Source organism: Cariama cristata, unplaced genomic scaffold, assembly GCF_000690535.1.
Source record: "Cariama cristata isolate BGI_N322 unplaced genomic scaffold, ASM69053v1 scaffold35486, whole genome shotgun sequence".
Lineage (NCBI taxonomy): Eukaryota > Metazoa > Chordata > Aves > Cariamiformes > Cariamidae > Cariama > Cariama cristata.
The window spans coordinates 16,296-34,739 of record NW_009624503.1 but is presented as its reverse complement, the minus strand read 5'-3'; the positions used below and the strand labels follow the sequence as shown (position 1 = coordinate 34,739).

At 39.3% G+C, this 18,444-nt stretch overlaps 1 protein-coding gene across 1 annotated transcript in view; it reads right to left on the bottom strand.

The window, feature by feature from the left end:
• The window catches only part of LOC104164008 (kalirin-like), a gene marked incomplete at both ends in the record, with an annotated part of 33,419 nt that overhangs the window by 4,793 nt on the left and 10,182 nt on the right, over positions 1–18,444 (bottom strand). Inside the window, one exon of the mRNA XM_009703193.1 lies at positions 1–107. This exon is cut by the window's left edge and continues 104 nt beyond it. Within this exon, the coding sequence (XP_009701495.1) occupies positions 1–107 (107 nt within the window). The remainder of the gene's footprint in view (positions 108–18,444) is intronic.

Here is an 18,444-nt window from a genome sequence, read left to right as displayed (position 1 = left end):
CAGCAGGAAAGGCTTCTTGAAGAGTCTTTAGGAGAGGCTTGATCAAATCCCATTTGGATCCCCTCATATCGATAATAACAGTGAATCCTCGTTTACAAACATCTTCGCTGTAGGAATAAAAGCATATCAAGATAATTACTATTGTGGACAGCCACACTGAGACTTAACTTTTGTTGCTAGTGTTCAGTACTTTAGACCAAAGCAAGGAATGATATACTTCAAAATAAAAGGCAAAAGGTAGTACAGCATAAAGGCTATATGAAAGGCTCTATTAATTTTACCATAATCTAATTTACATGACATTCAAGTGTATATATTATAGTTTAATCTCTAATTTCCCAAATAGTTTTCACTGAAAACATACATACTTTCACACAACTAAAAATAGAATCAAATATACCTGTACAAAAGCTATTTATGTGTACATACAATGGATTCTGCTTTCAACATACTGAATTCAATCCACAGCCAAAGCCAACAAGCAGGGTCCCGTGCCTTAACATTGATGGCAACTTGTAAATTTGGGTGCCTTCGTTTTTAGAGGCTCCTTTGAGAGCTTTTTACAGAGTGTAATTTCCAGAAAAGTGCCTGGCAGTCATTCCCTGTAAGGAAGGTCCTTGTGACTCAGCGTGTGCACTGTTAAAATTGGGGCCCTTTTCCCTCCTGATTGATCTTCCAAATGTTGCAATATCTTTTTCAATCTGCAGTCATACGGTTCTGCCAGCCTGTGCTCCTCCCTTCTCAAAAGTTCAAGACAGTTATCTGGCTTGGTCATTGGCAATGCCTGGGGCCCCAAAATACCAGAGCTTGCAAACACATCTTCCCTTTTTCCTCAGGAGAATAGAGCAGAAAAAATAAAAGGACATGTTGATTCAAGTCAAATCAGGGTAGCTTTCAGTGTAACTTTTCCAGGGACATAGTATCGCTTCTCAGAAAAAGAGGTATGGCTCAAAAGTGTCATCCTCCATGTGCAGTATCCAACATTCCATGAGATTTAGGAAGTGTCTGCTCCTCTGACTGATCAGCTAATATTTCTGCCATGCATGGCATTGAAGTCTTGAGAGCTATGGTGTCTGCTTTACGCCTCAAGCACTTGCACAAAATCTGAAATTTCCCATCCCCAGTAATATTATTGGTATGGTAAATGAGTAAAATTCATTCATGATGCACTAAAAATGCCAGAATGGTCCACCGACTGATCTAATTTATTTTTTTTTTTTAAGGTGAAATGGAGGTCACAGCCTTTTCCACAGAAGGAGAAGCTGTTGGAAGAAAGAAAGTGTGGAAAGAAAACAGGAAGATGAAAACAGAACAAACAGTTGAGAAAGAAGAGAAACATAGCAGAACATGAACATATTTTGTATAATGTACACAACAGTGAGGTAAAGAACAAGAAATCCTCTTTAATACATGATTATAGCACCTTTGAGCTTCCTGCAAACTGGCCATCAGCAAAAACAGGATCAATATTGTGGACATAAAGGCATATATAATTTGAAATAGCAAGTGTTGATATCACAGGAATGAATCTGAAATATGCTGAGGACAGATTGGTTATAATGCAGAAATTGTAGGACTCTGTTTAGCCTCCACACGAATACTCTCAGTGCAAAAACACACATGATGATTTTCACTGTACTCTACCTCTCTAAATTCTTAAAGCACTCTTTCTGCTAATAAGATCCAGCTCCTATATATCTTGCTGAAAACAACCCTATAAAGATTACAACTAGGTTTCTGGGTTGGAACAAGGACAGGGATATCTTTCACAGCAGGCACACTGGATTAACATATATAATTTAAAAATAAAAGTCCTTGGTAACCTTACCAGTATCTAGAAAGATTTGTGCACAGATGGACCACCCCATGGCGAAGTGGATTTTGCCATGTTAAAAGAGTCCGCTAACTTGAACAGTCTGAACTTAGCGCCAGGAAGGAGCAGTCCAAGCCAACAAGCTTGGTCCTCTGCCTTAACTTTACTGGCACATCTACAGCACGCTGCATATAACAGTCAGTGCAAAGGAAAACTAGGGAGACCAGGCACTTCCAAACACTGTCAGGAATACAGATTTTTTTATTCTCCTTTCACCTACTGCTGAAAGGTCAGACATCTGATCCTTCCATAACTAATGCCAAAAAAGGCTGTAAAAGAAGCTTTGTTGGTGGTGCTACTGCCTCTCGCCCTTTGGAACAAGAGCTGAGACAAAGAATCAAATCAGAAAGGGATGAATAGAAAGGGTTTTGTGTTTTGGGGTTTCTTCTTGCAAAGCTTTATAGGGTCTTCAGTAATTTCTGCCAAGTCACCAATCCCTGTTATACTGAACTGACTCTTCCAAGGATTGATTTTTCTTCAAGCACTTGACAAAGAGATCCAGGAGCCATACGGGCACCAGACACAGTAACAGGTAAGTGCAGTCTGTCGATTCTGATATAAATAAATAAATACCCACACGCCCCATTGCAACCACAGCGAGCCATAGCCAAGATTAATTTCATTCCAGCTCCCCATGGCTGCTGCCAATCTGACAATTTACCAAATCTGATCTAAAACATTAACTTAATTTAATACTTTCTGATGAACAACAGAAAAACCTGTTTCAGTAAGCAGAACAGGAATGTCCTGAGCGACTGCAGTCTTCTGTTTATGAACCTGAACTGAATTCTTAGACCCAAACAGACCCAAAATCAGACCCTGCCCCCAGCTTTAGAGCGTAGGCAGTGTGATATCATCTTTACACTCACGATTTCATACCACCATAACTGGAAGTTCAGCCTGCAGTAAGATAGATATTCCAGAGAGATGTAACTATGGGGCGGATTCTGTGTTTCCTGAAGGTTTACAGCCTCTCCGGACCCTGGAGGTGCAGAGAAGCAGCGGAGGAAGCAGACAGTACTGCCACTCATTCCCATCAGCGCACCATGCCTAAGCACACGTGTGTGAAAAAATGCTCCACAACACCCTAAATCCCTACTTTCAGGTTTTTGGAGACTTCACAGTATGTTTTCAGCAGAAGAAGAAAGGGTAACGATTGGTGGACACAGGAGAACAGCTGCTGACTCTGTGGGCCAGGCTGGGACATCAGCCCATGGGTAGGTATCAAGATGCTTCCAGGACAACCTGGAAGAGGCAATAATCAGTCATTCCCTACCAGTACTATCCACACACTAGACCAAATTTTCAACAAGCTTAGCACATTTTCAAGTATGAAACTGATAGGATGCAGTGATGATGGAGGAAAGGAAGAAGAATAATCATAGATTTCTTAGGTTCAAAGCACATCAATGAGTAACAACTATTTAACTAGTAATACAAAACTCAATACAATGCTTTTAATTACAAAGAAGATTTCCCTACTTGATTGGTCACATAGGCATGTAAGCTCCTGTAGGAAATCAAAAAAGTGAAAAGATGGGTACCCCTTTTCAAATGTAGTGCATATAATGCACAAATGGATGGTATTTATAATTTTGAGCAAATCTAACTCTGTTTCAAGAACCTTGCTCGCAGTCTTGCAGAAGTAGCTCTGCTTGCAATTTTTTTCTTTAATGATATGAATAGTACTAACCTGTAACAAGACCTGTGGGTCAGTAGTTTCATCTACAGAATTTGATCTCCCTGACACAGTGATAATTCCACATGTCCTTCTCAGACTCTTTGTAGAAAATCAGCACCTGATTTCTAAACCTGCTTGTCAAAAACTGCTACTTAACAGTGTTTAAACTGTTGCAAGCCAGAAAGCAGTCTGCTCATTATTTCTACTTTCAGTTGCCCAGCATGCTGTGGAGAGGGCTTGCCTTTGAGAGCACTTATACTATACAAGCAGGCAGCTGGATACTAATTAGGTACCAATACCTCAGAGAAAGAAGAGGGAGATAGGAAAATTATTTAGATTGTAGGCTGTTCAGGGCAAGGACCATCTGCCATGCTGTATTTGTCTAAGGAGCATGCCTTGGTGGAGGTCTCCAGGTACCTATACTCGTACTACAGTCTTCAGCTGTCTAGAATGAATTCCAAAAAATGACTCTTCAGGAAACTATAGATGCAAATACAAAGAATTAAAAATAATAAGTAATAACAGTCTGAAAACCAGAACTGAACATGTATGTGAAAGTACAAAAGGCTTACATAAATGTGGGGATACCTCATAAGAAATTTAGTTACCAAAAAAAAAAAAAACACCAAACAAAAACAAAAACCAAAAAAAAACACTAAAAAAGGTCAGAATTTAAGTTGTAATATCCAAATATTTACAGCTATTGATAGGGCCCTTAAAAATTGGCCTTGTGTAGCCATAATGAAGCACCCATAAACTCTGGTGAGTGAGGGCAATCTGTGAATATTTGTCATCTTCGACAGTCAGTCATTTTTCTTCAGTTACCTCAACATGTACAGAGGAAATGACCCTAGGTTCCTTTTGAATAGTCTAGCCATGCTTATTAAATTTATTGTTTAAAAGCAACAACTCAAACCCTTCCCAGTTTAGCAATTGATCGGGAAAAGCATCAGTAGCAATCAAGCTTCCTCCACACTGTCTGAGCAAGACATGTTTTACCCCTGGCTCCCAAGATGCTACATCAATCCATGTATCTATTATGCAGAAGTAATCATTTCAGGATGGCAATTAATGTTGATTGTGGTGCTTAATTTTTTCCGGTATTGATATTTGACCAGAAACTGGAGAAAACACTCAGATCAAGGTATTTGGACAATCCATCAGCCTTTTGGCTGTGCTCATCTGGACCAGATTTGCAACGGTGAGCACAAAATATTTGATAGTTGACATGTCATTTCAGTTGCTACACTGCTTGTAAGCAAAGACAAAGACGAGCTTCTAAGTTTAATAAAAATACCCTAGAATATTTATGAAAACAATACTTATCTTCTGGATTAAAAAAAAAAAAAAAGCATAAAATTGAAACTCAAAAGCAGATGTGATAATTTTGTCAAAATAAATGCCTCTGTTTTGGTTTCTAGGGTACTTTCATAAGGTTATTTTCTCAAATTTCCTCTTTAATTCAGGCATATTCTAAATTGTATTTTCTTTGGCAAGAGCTGGCTTTCTGGGTACCAAATGAGTTTAAGGACTTCATGCTTTCTGATTAATCTTTCAAATACCTATCATTGATTATGTGTATTTTTCATCCTTATGGTTTGGCCAAAGCTTCTGGCATTTAGAACCTTCAGCACCTGATTAGCTGAAATAACATAATATCTCCATTTCCATTTTGCAGTCATAAGTTAATGACAAAGAAGCACATTCAGCACGCCTGTTGGAACACTAAAAGCACAGATCTGACATGTATAGCATCTCATTCAAAATATGATTTGTTAAAAATGAGAGCAAGATCTCCTTTAAGGAGGGTCAGCATAACCTTGTCAGGAGACGCTCTCAGCATAACAAGTAGCTCTACAACCATCAATTCGTAAGAACAAAATCTGCAGGAACTTAATTATTGTTGAGATCACCATTCCTTTGACAAATGTGGCTGTAGTCAGCCAACTGATTCACAAGCTGAGGGCGGAAAAGGGAGAGGAAGAGGAGAAAAATGGGTATGTGAAAGCCTCCAAGCACAGACTGTTATATACCAAAGGCCTCATTTCATACTCAGACCCAACTAACTCCGCCGTCTAGTTTCCATATCAAAATATGCCAAGGATCACTTCTGTAACATATGTGTTAATATTTTTGATCAATTGCAATTTTTTATTCATCTTGTCTGTGGTTTGTTTACTCAGCTTGAAAATGAAGCTAGATGGGGAGGTGTATAATCAGCATCACCTACTGACTTTCATACTTGGGTTCTACATTACCATGTTGAGCCTCAAGATCACCTTGTCAACAGAAATGGTCAGTCAACTAGATTCATAATATACTTCCCAATACATTTAGGAGACCATATAAAATCCTTTCTATTAGACCTGTTTGTTTGTCAAGCTCTCCTGAATCAGCATTATTTATTAAAATATTTTACACCATTTAATACTTCTCAGCAAAATGTACCTTACTCATTACCTCAGTTACCAGGTGTGTTCCTGAACTTTCACACCGTCAGTCTGAGTTGTCACCCACATCCCCTAGTGACTGTGGCTGTTGGCTTGATGAGGCAATTTGTCTTCTCAAGGATCCTAGGACACCTATAACTGCTAATCCTCACGTCGCCCTTACGTGCCGGTATATCAGTGACCAGCAGAGGAAGTCAGGGATGCACATCCTGAGAGCACCATTACTCTGGAACAATTCACAGAAAGTTCCCACCAGAGAACTTCAGCTACCTAAAAGACTGTAGGTAGACAGACTTCATCCTAAATTTTCCTTCTGACATTTTCTAACTTGGTTTCATAATGCTTTTTTGTAATTAGAGGAGAAACAGTAATCCAGCCTCCATTTCCAATTAATTCTTTCTTCTTTACTGTGACCTAAATTTGTTTCTTCTCTTTCAGCTCTGAAAAGGAATCATTCATTCTCACTTTTTTTATTTAAAAAGAGACAGAAAGAAATCAAAGCCAGTTTCACACTGGCTGGAGCTGGACATAAAGCAGCAATCTAGAGAAATTTCAGTGACATGTTGTAAAAAGAACTGGAGCCAGTGAGGTCCAGTCAGAGACAAACCTCCTGTCTCTGGTTTCCAGCCACTGCTCTTAGGGGACATGAGGTGTGATTGCAAATGGCACAAGAATGCAGATGTGTGCGCTGCACAATGTCCACATTCAACCCCCGCCTCTGGCCCCATGTCAACAGAAGGGAACAGAAAGACAGAAAAAAACCCAAATATTTTGGCAGAAGCTAACTGGTGCCAGAACAGGGGCTCCTGCTATTCTCAAGCAAGTAACTTATTTTGGTACTTAATTTTTACTTCTATGAAAAATGGCTCTGAAGGTAAAGCAATTCTGTTGTAAAATGATATAAGCTAGGAAGACACCAGCTAAGCGTAAGAAAACCTTTTCCCAACATATAACCATGACCATGCAAGCTCCTGAGAGTTGTTGTGAGAGGTGCAAGTCCCACATGGTATCTCTTGTCAGCATTCAGCAGGGTTGTGTTGTGCTGTCTTCTACCCAGGTAAAAATCTTGATCTACATCATTACACTCCAGACCAGAACTGGGACCCAGAGCTCTGCAGGCATTAGTCCTCCTATTTAATTGAGCAAATAAACACTATTTGAGAAGCTTCCTGCCTTCATTCAAATAGCAAAGATATAAAACACAGCTGTGTCCAAGAATGCTTGATTGCAGCTGTTAAAGCCAAATCTGGAGGACAAATATTATAATTTTTCACATTCCTATTAAGTTTCTGTTGGTAAATGATGCCTTCATATAAACCCATTTACCCTCTTCCCCTTTTGTTGTTGCACATCTACTACATTTGGATCAATATCTGGCAGGTCTTCCTTGAAACAGCTGCTGACATAAATACGAAATTAATCACGGTTTTGTTTTTGTCGAAGTAGGCTTACATTTAAAGATTTGTTACTACAACAAAGAAATATTTGAACAGTAAGTACCATTCAACTATCTCTTGAGCACTTAAAGTCTTGTATTTGAGATGATTTAGCAGAAACAAACCAAAAATGCTTTACTAAATGAAAATTACATGTTATCGACATTTGCTGGAAAAAATAAATATTAGAGTTGTGTTGAAATATAAACATACCATTCTTGAAAAGGTTTGGATGAGCAGAGGCTACTGAGAATATGTTTGTAGATTCAAATCCATTGGATTCCAGGTGAGAAATAAATATATATGTTTAGCACAGCCAAACGAGTAGGATTTAAAAAATAAATATATCTTTTTGTCTGCACTTTAAGCATTTTTAGTATTTCAAGCAAGGAGACCATGAAGTCCATTTCACATGCAGTCGCTATAAAGTTTAGTCTACAGTCAACACTGCCAGATTTTCACATAAGGAAAAGGATACTTCATCTGGGCAATGACTGCTTGGGGCTTTTAGGTCCAGGATCCTGATTTATCAGTTCAAGGCATCAGTGACTTAACAAGTGAGTGAACGGAGCATGGTGAACAGTTCCAGGAATTCCAGTCATCATAGTAAAACACAGTCACCCCAGAATGGAAAGCCTCCAGATTGCAAATACATACATTTTGTTGAAATGCATTGTGGGAGGCAGAGTTACCCATAGTGGAAAGACCTTTTATAGCATAAATAAGCCTGCAAACATGTTCGGCTCATGTCAAGAATGATTAATGTAGGTTTAGACAGTAGACAGCAGCACCTGGTGAAACCCAGTCTATGTCCAGAGGCAGACACCATGCCAAATTCAGTCCTGATGTAAGCGGGTATAATCACTCTGGGACTAGCACAGTTGATCCAGGGCTTGATTGGGCTCACAGATGAGGATAGGAAAAAATACTCTTCAAAGATGCTAAAATCACTTTTTCTAAGCAGTATTGACGTTTCTTATAGTAAGCATTCATCAGTTCTCCTATGCTGCTCCTGGCAGTACCAGAGAGCAATGTACATCCATTTACAGAACATCTGTAAATAAAATAAGGAACTAAGGAAGGAAAATGAGAAATTACACATTAATTCAAAATAAGATGTTTCACGATGAGTGCAGGTTCTCATGAAAGTGCGTACTGAATTAAAAACTGAAAAAAGGCTTTTATAACAGCAAAATATTCTGTTTAGGCCTTTTCAGATGAAAAGTCTTTTTTCATTTTGTTCTTTTTTGATCAGACAACATAAAATAAAGAACAAAAACTTTGAATTTTATCAAAACAAAATATTTTGATCGACACAATATTTTAGAGGTATTTTTGGTGAGAAATTTCTAAAGTTTTGGGATTTTTCTTCATTTAAAAATCCGCACTTCAAAAGAGCAGATTCTTCCACAAATAAGTAACTTAGCTTCTGCCCATTTGTGGTGCAGAGTTCAACATGAGATTTGCTTTCCACTTTTTATCTCCTAAACAGAAGTGGTACAACCATTCTTTGAAGCTTACAAGATTTTGGTCGGAGTCCACGTGCTTGTTTTATTTAGGGATGCACACTGGATTCAAGTGCATCTGTTAGAAGGAAAGGTTGAGTGCTACATCCCAGAAACACTCTGCAGTCCCTGCAATGAGTCTGTTTTGCTAAGAGACTATGTGAGAATTTGAGTTCTCTTTAGAAATGTACAATTTAAAAGCTGATGCCTCCATTTTCCCCAGGTTGGACAATGAGGGCTGACCATGACTAAGAAATCCGTGGCACTCTTTTTTTTTTTGAGCTCCACCCGTATACAAACAAAGTGTGTCTTTGTAGGCACAATGATTTACCAAAAATAGTTCACTTATCAGATAGATACTTCCTGCCATGACAGGCTGGGTGAAGACTGCCTGTGGTATTACATCCAGAAGGGCTTGCTCTGAAACTACACAATCAACCTATGTTACAAGATACACTTGTAAAATCAATTTTTGTGTATTACTTTACACAGCAGACTTTACTCATTCTTTCAAATAACTACCATGACGGCACTGAGAGGATAAAAAGTCCTCAAGAGACAGTGGATACTGTGTGATGTATTCACAATTCAGCTTCAAAACATCTAGCTCACATTCGATTTTTTCTGAATCTGTCTCCTAGCAAGGCCAGGCTCTCTCTTTCTGTCTAGCAAAGGGGACTAAGCCTCGTCAATGAAGCTACCTGATGTGGAGTATCCCTTATTATTTGTATGGAGACATAAATGTATGATAGATCAAAGTCACTGATGCTGACTGAGCACAAACAAGTCAATAACTCAGTATGTCAAAGGGATCAGAGGACCCAAAAGGTATTTTTGACTCCCTGAGTGAGAAAGCTGGATCCAAAAAGCTTCTGGAGAGCAAAGATGAATCCAACAGTTGAATAACAGAACCAAAACCTGGCAATAACCATGCAGACCTTGACTCAGTCTCTGAGCTAACACTCTGCCTGTCTTCCCAAGAGCACTTGAGGTATTTCTCCAGCCTCAGGTGCTCTCACCTTTGTAGGAGATTGAGCTCCTTAGACGCCTGTGTGCAGTACCCTCTGTTTTACAGTCCATCATGCTAAGGCACTTTCCCACCCTGATGGGAACTCACATATTGGTGTCATGCCAACACAGTTTTAAGGTCACTTCCCTTACGGTCGTGAATTTCCATCACGACCACTAATAACTTCAGTTGTCCATCAGTATCTCTTCTCATCAGTCACCACTAATTGGAAAAACACAGAGCAACTGTTTCATCAACTAAAGCAGGTTGAGATAAATGCTCTGAAAAGTAATTGCCTGGTTTAACTGCCTGCTCCCTTTCCCCTATTAGCTATATTGCTTTTCTATCAAAAGCACAATAAAACTTCACAGGCAAGTCCATCTACAAGTGCCACATGTGAACATGTATCACCCTATTCATCTCAGGAACTGCATACCCCAGGTGGTGCTTTTGCTGCTGCCAGACCTGAAAATTATATTGACAAACTAATGTATGCAGGGTAGGAACAAGAGGAATCTGCTAGTCAGAAAACTCTTACAATTTATTGTAGATATCAGACAGTCCATGGTAATAAAATTCACAGAGCAGGTTCATGGAGCACTGCACCTAAGGATATTTGGTGTAATATTGAGTGGCTCATTTGATCTGGAAGAGACTCATCAAAGATATGTCACAGGCCACATCTCTTCCACCAGACTAATGGGTTTCGTACCTGTGAGTTAAACTAATGCAAAATAACATCCTGTGTAGAAACGGGCCTGAGGCAGCGGGTTTCTGTAGGAAGTTGGATCACCACAGTCACCCCCAGGACAACAACTGGTGAGAAATAACAGAAAGCATTTCACAGTTGCTCTGCAAACCTCTAGCCTCACATTGGACACATCACCCCATATAACAAAAGCTCACTAAGTGTAACTCCCTGACACTGAGATAACACAAATAAATGAAGTATTTTCCTTTCAATTATGGTTTTGAAATGTATTAATTTTTTAGATCTGGCTGGAGCACTGCAGTCCAGGGAATGAAACTGAATCACAGAATCACAGAATGGTCAGGGTTGGAAGGGCCCTCTGGAGATCACCTAGTCCAACCCCCTTGCCAAAGCAGGTTCACCTACAGCAGGTTGCACAGGATCGTGTCCAGGCAGGTTTTGAATATCTCCAGAAAAGGAGACTCCACAGCCTCTCTGGGCAGCCGGTTCCAGTGCTCTGCCACCACCAAAGTACAGAAGTTAGCAGGCAATCCTAGTTGGGTTGCTCACCTCCTTCTTGTGTTTCTGTTACAGCTCAACTCTACCTCTGTTTTTTTTTCATCTGTAAAATGAGTGTTACCATACTTTTCTTTATGGAGGCTAATGCATTCTTCCAATGAATGTATTATATTTACCACATTTTCAGACACAGGTAGGATACATAATTGCAGGAGAATTACAAATTGCAAATAGTCATGGCCACTTCATGGTTAATTCACAAAAGCTTAAGAGAGATCACTTAATAATCTAAGCATGTGCTTATTTATCCATGCTGGGCTATATTCTCTGCTGATTTTATATAGGGAGCATTTATTGCTCTATACATATGCTTATCTAATTGTACTGAATACACATGCTTTATTAAACTCATAAATGAGCACATTTATGGGTCTATGTGAAAGTAGAGCCCTTCATATTTTATTTATAAAGTGGGACAATAGAACTGCATTGACATAGAACATCCATTTAATTCAGAGGATTTAGGGTTGTCCCACAGATTTTGCTATTTTTTGCCAGAATCAAAGCTTTTGGGTTTTTTTTAATTAGATTTCCAGCCCATCTGCTTGCAAAGATAGCCTTGACAGTATAAACTAATGCACATTTGTCTTGCTGAGTCTGCAGCCAGTGGAAAGAAACAATGAGACTAGAGGAACAGTGAACTTGCAGCCTCCATCTTATTGGGGTGTTAACTAAAAAGCCAATTCCGATTGTTTAACTACTTCATTGCTGTTAATTTTGTCACCAAACCTGTAAATAAAATATTTTTCAATGCCCTGAATTATTCATACAAGCTCTTGCCAACTTTGATGACCATGCTGTACAATTCAGGCTGTCAATTAGGACCAGGTAAGTACCTGGCCAAATATGTACACCTTCAATTATGATCAAGGATTTTGCTCCTTTTTTAATGTGTGGAGTAAAAACATTGACCACAGCATAATCAGACAACTAGTACTAGAAGCCTATAGTGGAAAAGATTGCAAAACCACAATTATTTTGGATTAGATGTAGAACCCACAGGAGTACTAGCGTAATAAGTAATTTTAAGTGCTTTATGATATAAAACTAAGGAAAACAGACTAAAATTTCTGTTGCTATGACATGCTTTACAAACAGCATACAAAACATTAGCTCAAATAGACTCAGACTTTTTCCTGCCACTTGAAAATAATAAGAATACTGCACTGGTCTCTTATGAGAGTGACACTATACCAATTCATAGTACTTCAATGCTAAAATCATCCACAAAACTAATGACTGTAAAACGAACTGACCATGCCTGCATTTTTTGTAATTACTGATTCCAAATGTGACTAAATGTTTCAACCCTCTTTGATGTAAGTTCTCCTAAAATCATCAACGATGTGTGTTTATGTCCATCAAGCAAGCTCACACAGGTTGTTGATATCTGAAAATAAAGAGGTAAGATTTAGTCTGTTTATGACAGTGGTTGCTGCCTGAATTATCACATTGTGGGGATGCTGCATGGATGCAGTCATATCCCGACACCATGTTTTTAACGGACAGTAATGCTTCTTTAATCCTATGGTCTGATAGAAATATGTATGGTTGTGCCTCACAGGATAGCGAGCTTGATTAAGCAATTAAGATGGCACATGAAGCATACGTCTACACTTGTTGGATATGGATGGACTTATGTACGTACTTGATTACTTCTCTGGAGGAGGATCACAGTACTTAAATAAGAATTAGGAAAAGGACATGGGATATAGAAGTCTGCAGCCAAGCATGTCTTTTGCTGCTTCAGCTGACCTCTTGCATCAATTTCCAAGTTTATTTTAGTACATTAATGTGTTAGCCTAAAAAAGTATTGATATCCTTTCTTTTGTGACCAAGAGCAGATGTAGTGAATGCATGTTTCCACCTTGATCATTTCCTCCTTATGCTCCGGACAATTTACACAATGAATAAATATCTTTGTTGTATCATAAGATGTAAGAGTGTTGTGGAAAAGACCTAGGCTTGGTGAATGGCTGCCTAGACAGATCTCTAGTCTGTTATTTTGAGATACATTTCTTTCTTCGTTCTGTTTGCAGACAGATATATATTTTCAGTATATTCAGTTTCTGTTAAAGTCAGCAGTAGCCTGGAAGAACCAACAGATGAATACTGTGATCTTCAGAGGCAGCACCTATCAAAGGTGAAGAAGAACTAATGTTTGATAAATCAATCCAGACCCATTCATAAAATTACCCAATACGTGAATTTGTTTCCAACTGCTTTAGAATCCACCAAACAAAATCCTGTTACATCATCTGGTGATAATGACTTCTTTGCTCTTCTCTCCATCCCATCTGTGTGGTGTGGTTGACATGCTAGAGGGCAGGGATGTCATTCAGAGGGACCTGGACAGGCTGCAGAGGTGGGCCCATGTGAACCTCGTGAAGTTCAAGAAGGCCAAGTGCAAGCTCCTGCACATGGGTCAGAGCAATCCCAAGCACAAATACAGGCTGGGCAGAGAATGGATGGAGAGCAGTCCTGAGGAAAAGGACTTCCAGGAGTTGGTTGACAAGAAGCTCAACATGACCCAGCAATGTGCACTTGCAGCCCAGAAAGCCAACCATATCCTGGGCTGCATCAAAAGCAGCGTGACCAGCAGCTCGAGGGAGGGGATTCTGCCCCTCTGCTCCGCTCTGGTGAGACCCTCTGCAGTACTGCCTTCTGCTCTGCGACCCCCAACACAAGAAGGACATGGACTTGTTGGAGCGAGTCCAGAGGAGGGCCATGAAGATGATCAGAGGGCTGGAGCACCTCTCCTGTGAAGACAGGCTGAGAGAGTTGGGGTTGTTCAGCCTGGAGAAGAGAAGGCTCTGGGGAGACCTTAGAGCAGCCTTCCAGTACCTAAAGGGGGCCCATAAGGAAGCTGAGGAGGGCTTGGAGTGACAGGACAAGGGGCAATGGCTTTAAACTGGAAGAGGAAAGGTTTAGATTGAGATATTAGGAAGAAATTCTTCCCTGTGAGGGTGGTGAGGCAGTGGCACAGGTTGCCGAGAGAAGCTGTGGCTATCCCATCCCTGGAAGTGTTCGAGGCCAGGTTGGATGGGGCTTTGAGCAAGATGGTCTAGTGGAAGGTGTCAGCGGGTTCAAATCGGTGATCTTTAAGGTCCCTTCCAACCAAGCCATTCTATGATTCTATGATCTAACTAAAAGAGTTTATCATTAGCTTTGTTAGAACTTGACCAATACTTGAATCTATGTGATGCAAAACATAAAGTGCCCCGGACATTACTTTTAGGACTGGAAGAACAAACCTACTTTATAAGAATGCTGTCATAACCTGTTGTATCATTTTTCATCCTGAAGGATCTCAAAGAGCTTTGCCATGAGTAATCAGGTGTCAAATAAAACAGGGTCTAATAATATGCTTTAGAGTATTTCACACACCAACAAAAGCAGAAGGAACTGCCTTTTTGTATTGGGCTTAAACAAAGAACAAAATACACCCCAAAAGATCTTTGACAATTTCCTTTGAAAAGGAACTTAATTCTTAGCCAAGAAAATGAGAAAAATGAGAAGAAAAGCAAGGACTTAAAAAGCTATGTGCCAAAAAATGTTCACAGGTGCAGGAATTACACTTTTAACAGAATCCCTAATTACACATGTGATTTTTGGCACCTTTTCAAGGCAGCATGAACACAGTTGAAGTTCTTTTGTGCATTTGTGTCCTCCCACACCCCACAAAAAAAGGCAAAAATGTGTTTTCATTTGTAAAAACAATTATAAGTCAATTACCTTTAATTGGGCAAAGTAAGCACAGTGTTGGCAAGATGGACTTCAGCTTCTGGAAACACTGAGTCGTCACCAATTTTAAAAGCCCAGAAATGGAGATCAAGACAACTTTGCACTGGTACTGTATCTGATACATTTATTTGATTTATATTGTTCCACTTTCTGTACCTCATTCAAACAAGTCTGCTTTAATTTTCCAAGAGCCACTGGGAATGTGCAAAATACATGATATATATTTTAATATGAGGACAATTAACATCTTATTCACTAAGGCAAATATTTCTAAACCTAGCGTCAAAGTTAGGGCAGGTGGATCCTCAAGTGGCCTCTTTCTCGAAGGTACTGAGATTTCACCTAAAAATTGTATGCCTTTTTCATATAATTAGTAGTGCCCAATAAGTCATCAGAAAAGTGTTGCCGATGCTAATATACCACAGATGCAATTCAACAGTCCATAAAACTACAGAGATGAAGGGTCCTACAGAATTCATTCCTAAATGAAAATCCCAGGAAACCTTTTGAACTGATCCTATTTTCATGTCACCTACCATATAACATCTGACACTGCAAAATCATTGGAGAAACTGAGATTTCCAGTAAGCTTGGTAAGTGTGGAATGATGCAACAGTGAGTTCTGCCTTGTGAATGGAGAAGAAAGAAATCCTAAAAAACCCACACATATTGCTTGTGTATTTGATTCCTAGTCTAACAGTTCATTAACAAAGCACAGCTTCCAGACATTCTTCCTATGGGTAAGATTGTCTGCTACTTTCCTATGTACCTGTTTTTTAATTAGATTTTGGAATGGAATCGCAGCTCCTACCCACAAATCTCCAGTGGGAAGCAAAATCTAAACTAATCTGTGATCCCAGAGATGTTTGCTTCTCCAGATGCAGTTTCTGAACTAAATTACAAATGTTGTAGAAACAGAAGAATGGAGAAATAAGGACACATAACCACAAAATTGGATGTGATTAATCAGCGTTGTAAGAGTTCAGTTCTGTCTTGAGAATGGAGGAAAAAAGAGGTCTTAAAGAAAAAGAACATACTACCTATTTGATTAATTGTTGGACTAAGAGTTTATTAACAAGGCAGCATTTCCAGCCATTCTTCCTACGGATAACATCACCCATTAGTTTATCAGGTACCTGCTTTTAATTTAGACTGTGATTTGGAATTACAGTTCTTCTGTACGTTCTTCTTCTACTCCCTAGACTCGCTGCATGGCAAAATGGTACATTTGTAATGAGACGCTTTAATCAAGTGCATTTTCTAAGGTCAGGAGGTGACAAGTACCAATGGCCAATTTCTTAAGCAGTGCTCCCAAGACAGTATTGGGAAATGCAACCTTACAGACCTCGCTTCCCAGAAATGAGAGGTCCAATCAGTGCATACTATTAAAGGGACCTGTATTTCCACCTCATGAAGCATAACTATAATAAAACCACTTAGGGTTTTCTCTCTTCAGGATGTGAAAATACCAGCTAATTTGGTTTCCCAAACCCTTGTGAGGTGTCTCCTGTATGGAATGATAAATTCAAGTTATACAGTTAAACCAAGGGAGAAGAGAACTCAATGCTGAGTCCAGAACTAAAGTTCAGGAAGCTCTGACTGTATGTCTTCCCTGATGTTCCAGGATGGCACCTACCTTAGTGCAAATGTAACCTAAATGGGTGGCCTAAATTAAACCAGAGCCTCTCATTTGATTACCATCTACGAAGACCACAAAAGACACAAGCAGAGCTGCTAATAAAATAGTCCTTAGTTGTTGGTCTAAGTAGAGCTGCTAAGGCTACTGAAAATGAAACGCAATTTTAGTCTCCTATTAGGACTGACTCACAGTAGAAAAACAATGGAAGGAAAAATTTGCACTGCTGCATTAGCAGAGGACTTTGGTGTCTAGGGTGGTCAACTGCTGAATCACAGAAGACTGAGATAGAAGAGACCTATTAAGTCATCCCAGCCAGGGATGTTGTTGGTACTTTGTCAAGAAAGAACAGTAATCAGTACCATAAGCCTACCTTTCTTGCAGCTAATCTTTCACTAGCATTAAATTAACATGCAAATAAATAGGAATGGTAGGAAACTATTTGAGAGGTATAGCTTATACTAATATAATTTAAAGAATATTTGAAAAATATTTGAAAAAAATGGAATACAAAAGTCTCTACCCACTAGTACTGATGGTATCCCTTTTTCATGTGACATACAAAGTGTGAGTGGACAGAAGACGATACGTGTACAGGAAGCCCATTTGGAGTTCTCTGACAGAAAAAAACTTTTATTTCTAGCGGGAAATGTTTGCCAGTTGAGCTGCTTAATACCACACAACAGCACTTCAGAACATAACATCCATTCTTGACCTGAAACAAAGTATTTTGCTGATCATCCTTCAAGATCACCAAAGCTATCTGCCATTCTTTGCAAAATGTTAACCTGCAGATAAAAGCTGAAATCACTCCCTGGAGTTCCAAAGTATCACAGCACCGTGCATGGGTACAATGTGTATTTTAAAATGCCAGAAAGTTCCTGCTAAGGAAGCCACCCATCTCTGTATTAATGCTGTGTTGGTATCCTTATTATTTGTATTCTTTAAATGGATAAATTTAGTAACTGCTTTAATGCTGGACCCTGGTTTAGGACTGGGGAAGGAAGAAGGGTTGAATTTTACCAAGCAAAGTTTTTAATGCATAATTCTTTCAAACTAAATTTTGAAAAGTAATATTTATTTGACCCTCAATGACAACATCAATAGCAGAACCATCTGGCTTGCCAGAGGCTCAAATAAATAAATTAACAATCAAGCTTAACTCATCCTTTTAGTAAAAGACTAAGTGCTAATATCACTGCATAGATATTAGAGATTGTCAATTCTTCTTGTACTCCCATGGGAAACAGGGTGATGGAGGAGAGCTACATCATATGAACATCACATACACACTTGAGCAGTGCACAGGAAAGGCATATGAAAGCAGCTTGAATTTGGCTGGTGCTAAACTGCTGCTGCTGCTACAATTTTCAGAGAGAGATGCAATTATTCTACAAAGCCAGTGCTCTACTACAGTTTCTATTCAATTACTTTAACCAAAAGAACCATTCAGCAAAGATGTCCCTAGTAAATATTGCACTGAGCCTACAGCAGGTTCCTACTTTCTCGTGCTTGCATTGCAGCAGGGGCATGTGGAAGAGGTGCAGGATATTTCCCTGAATGCAGTTGCAGGGCAAGGGAAAGCTGTATTGGTGCTTTGGCTTTTTGGTGAGGTACCACAAAGGAGCTTTCTAAAATATTACATCGCTGTAAAATTCTCCAGAGATTAAGGTTTCTCTTTAAACTTAGACACAAAATAAAGCCCTGTGTACACAGGCAGGGAAACCAATGCTCCCATGTTAATAGCAGAAATGTAGACTGTGGCACATGTTGCAGACTGGACAATATCTGCCCAGCAGAAAGCATGTTTGAGTTACAGTTCTCCATCTTTTCTTGGGGG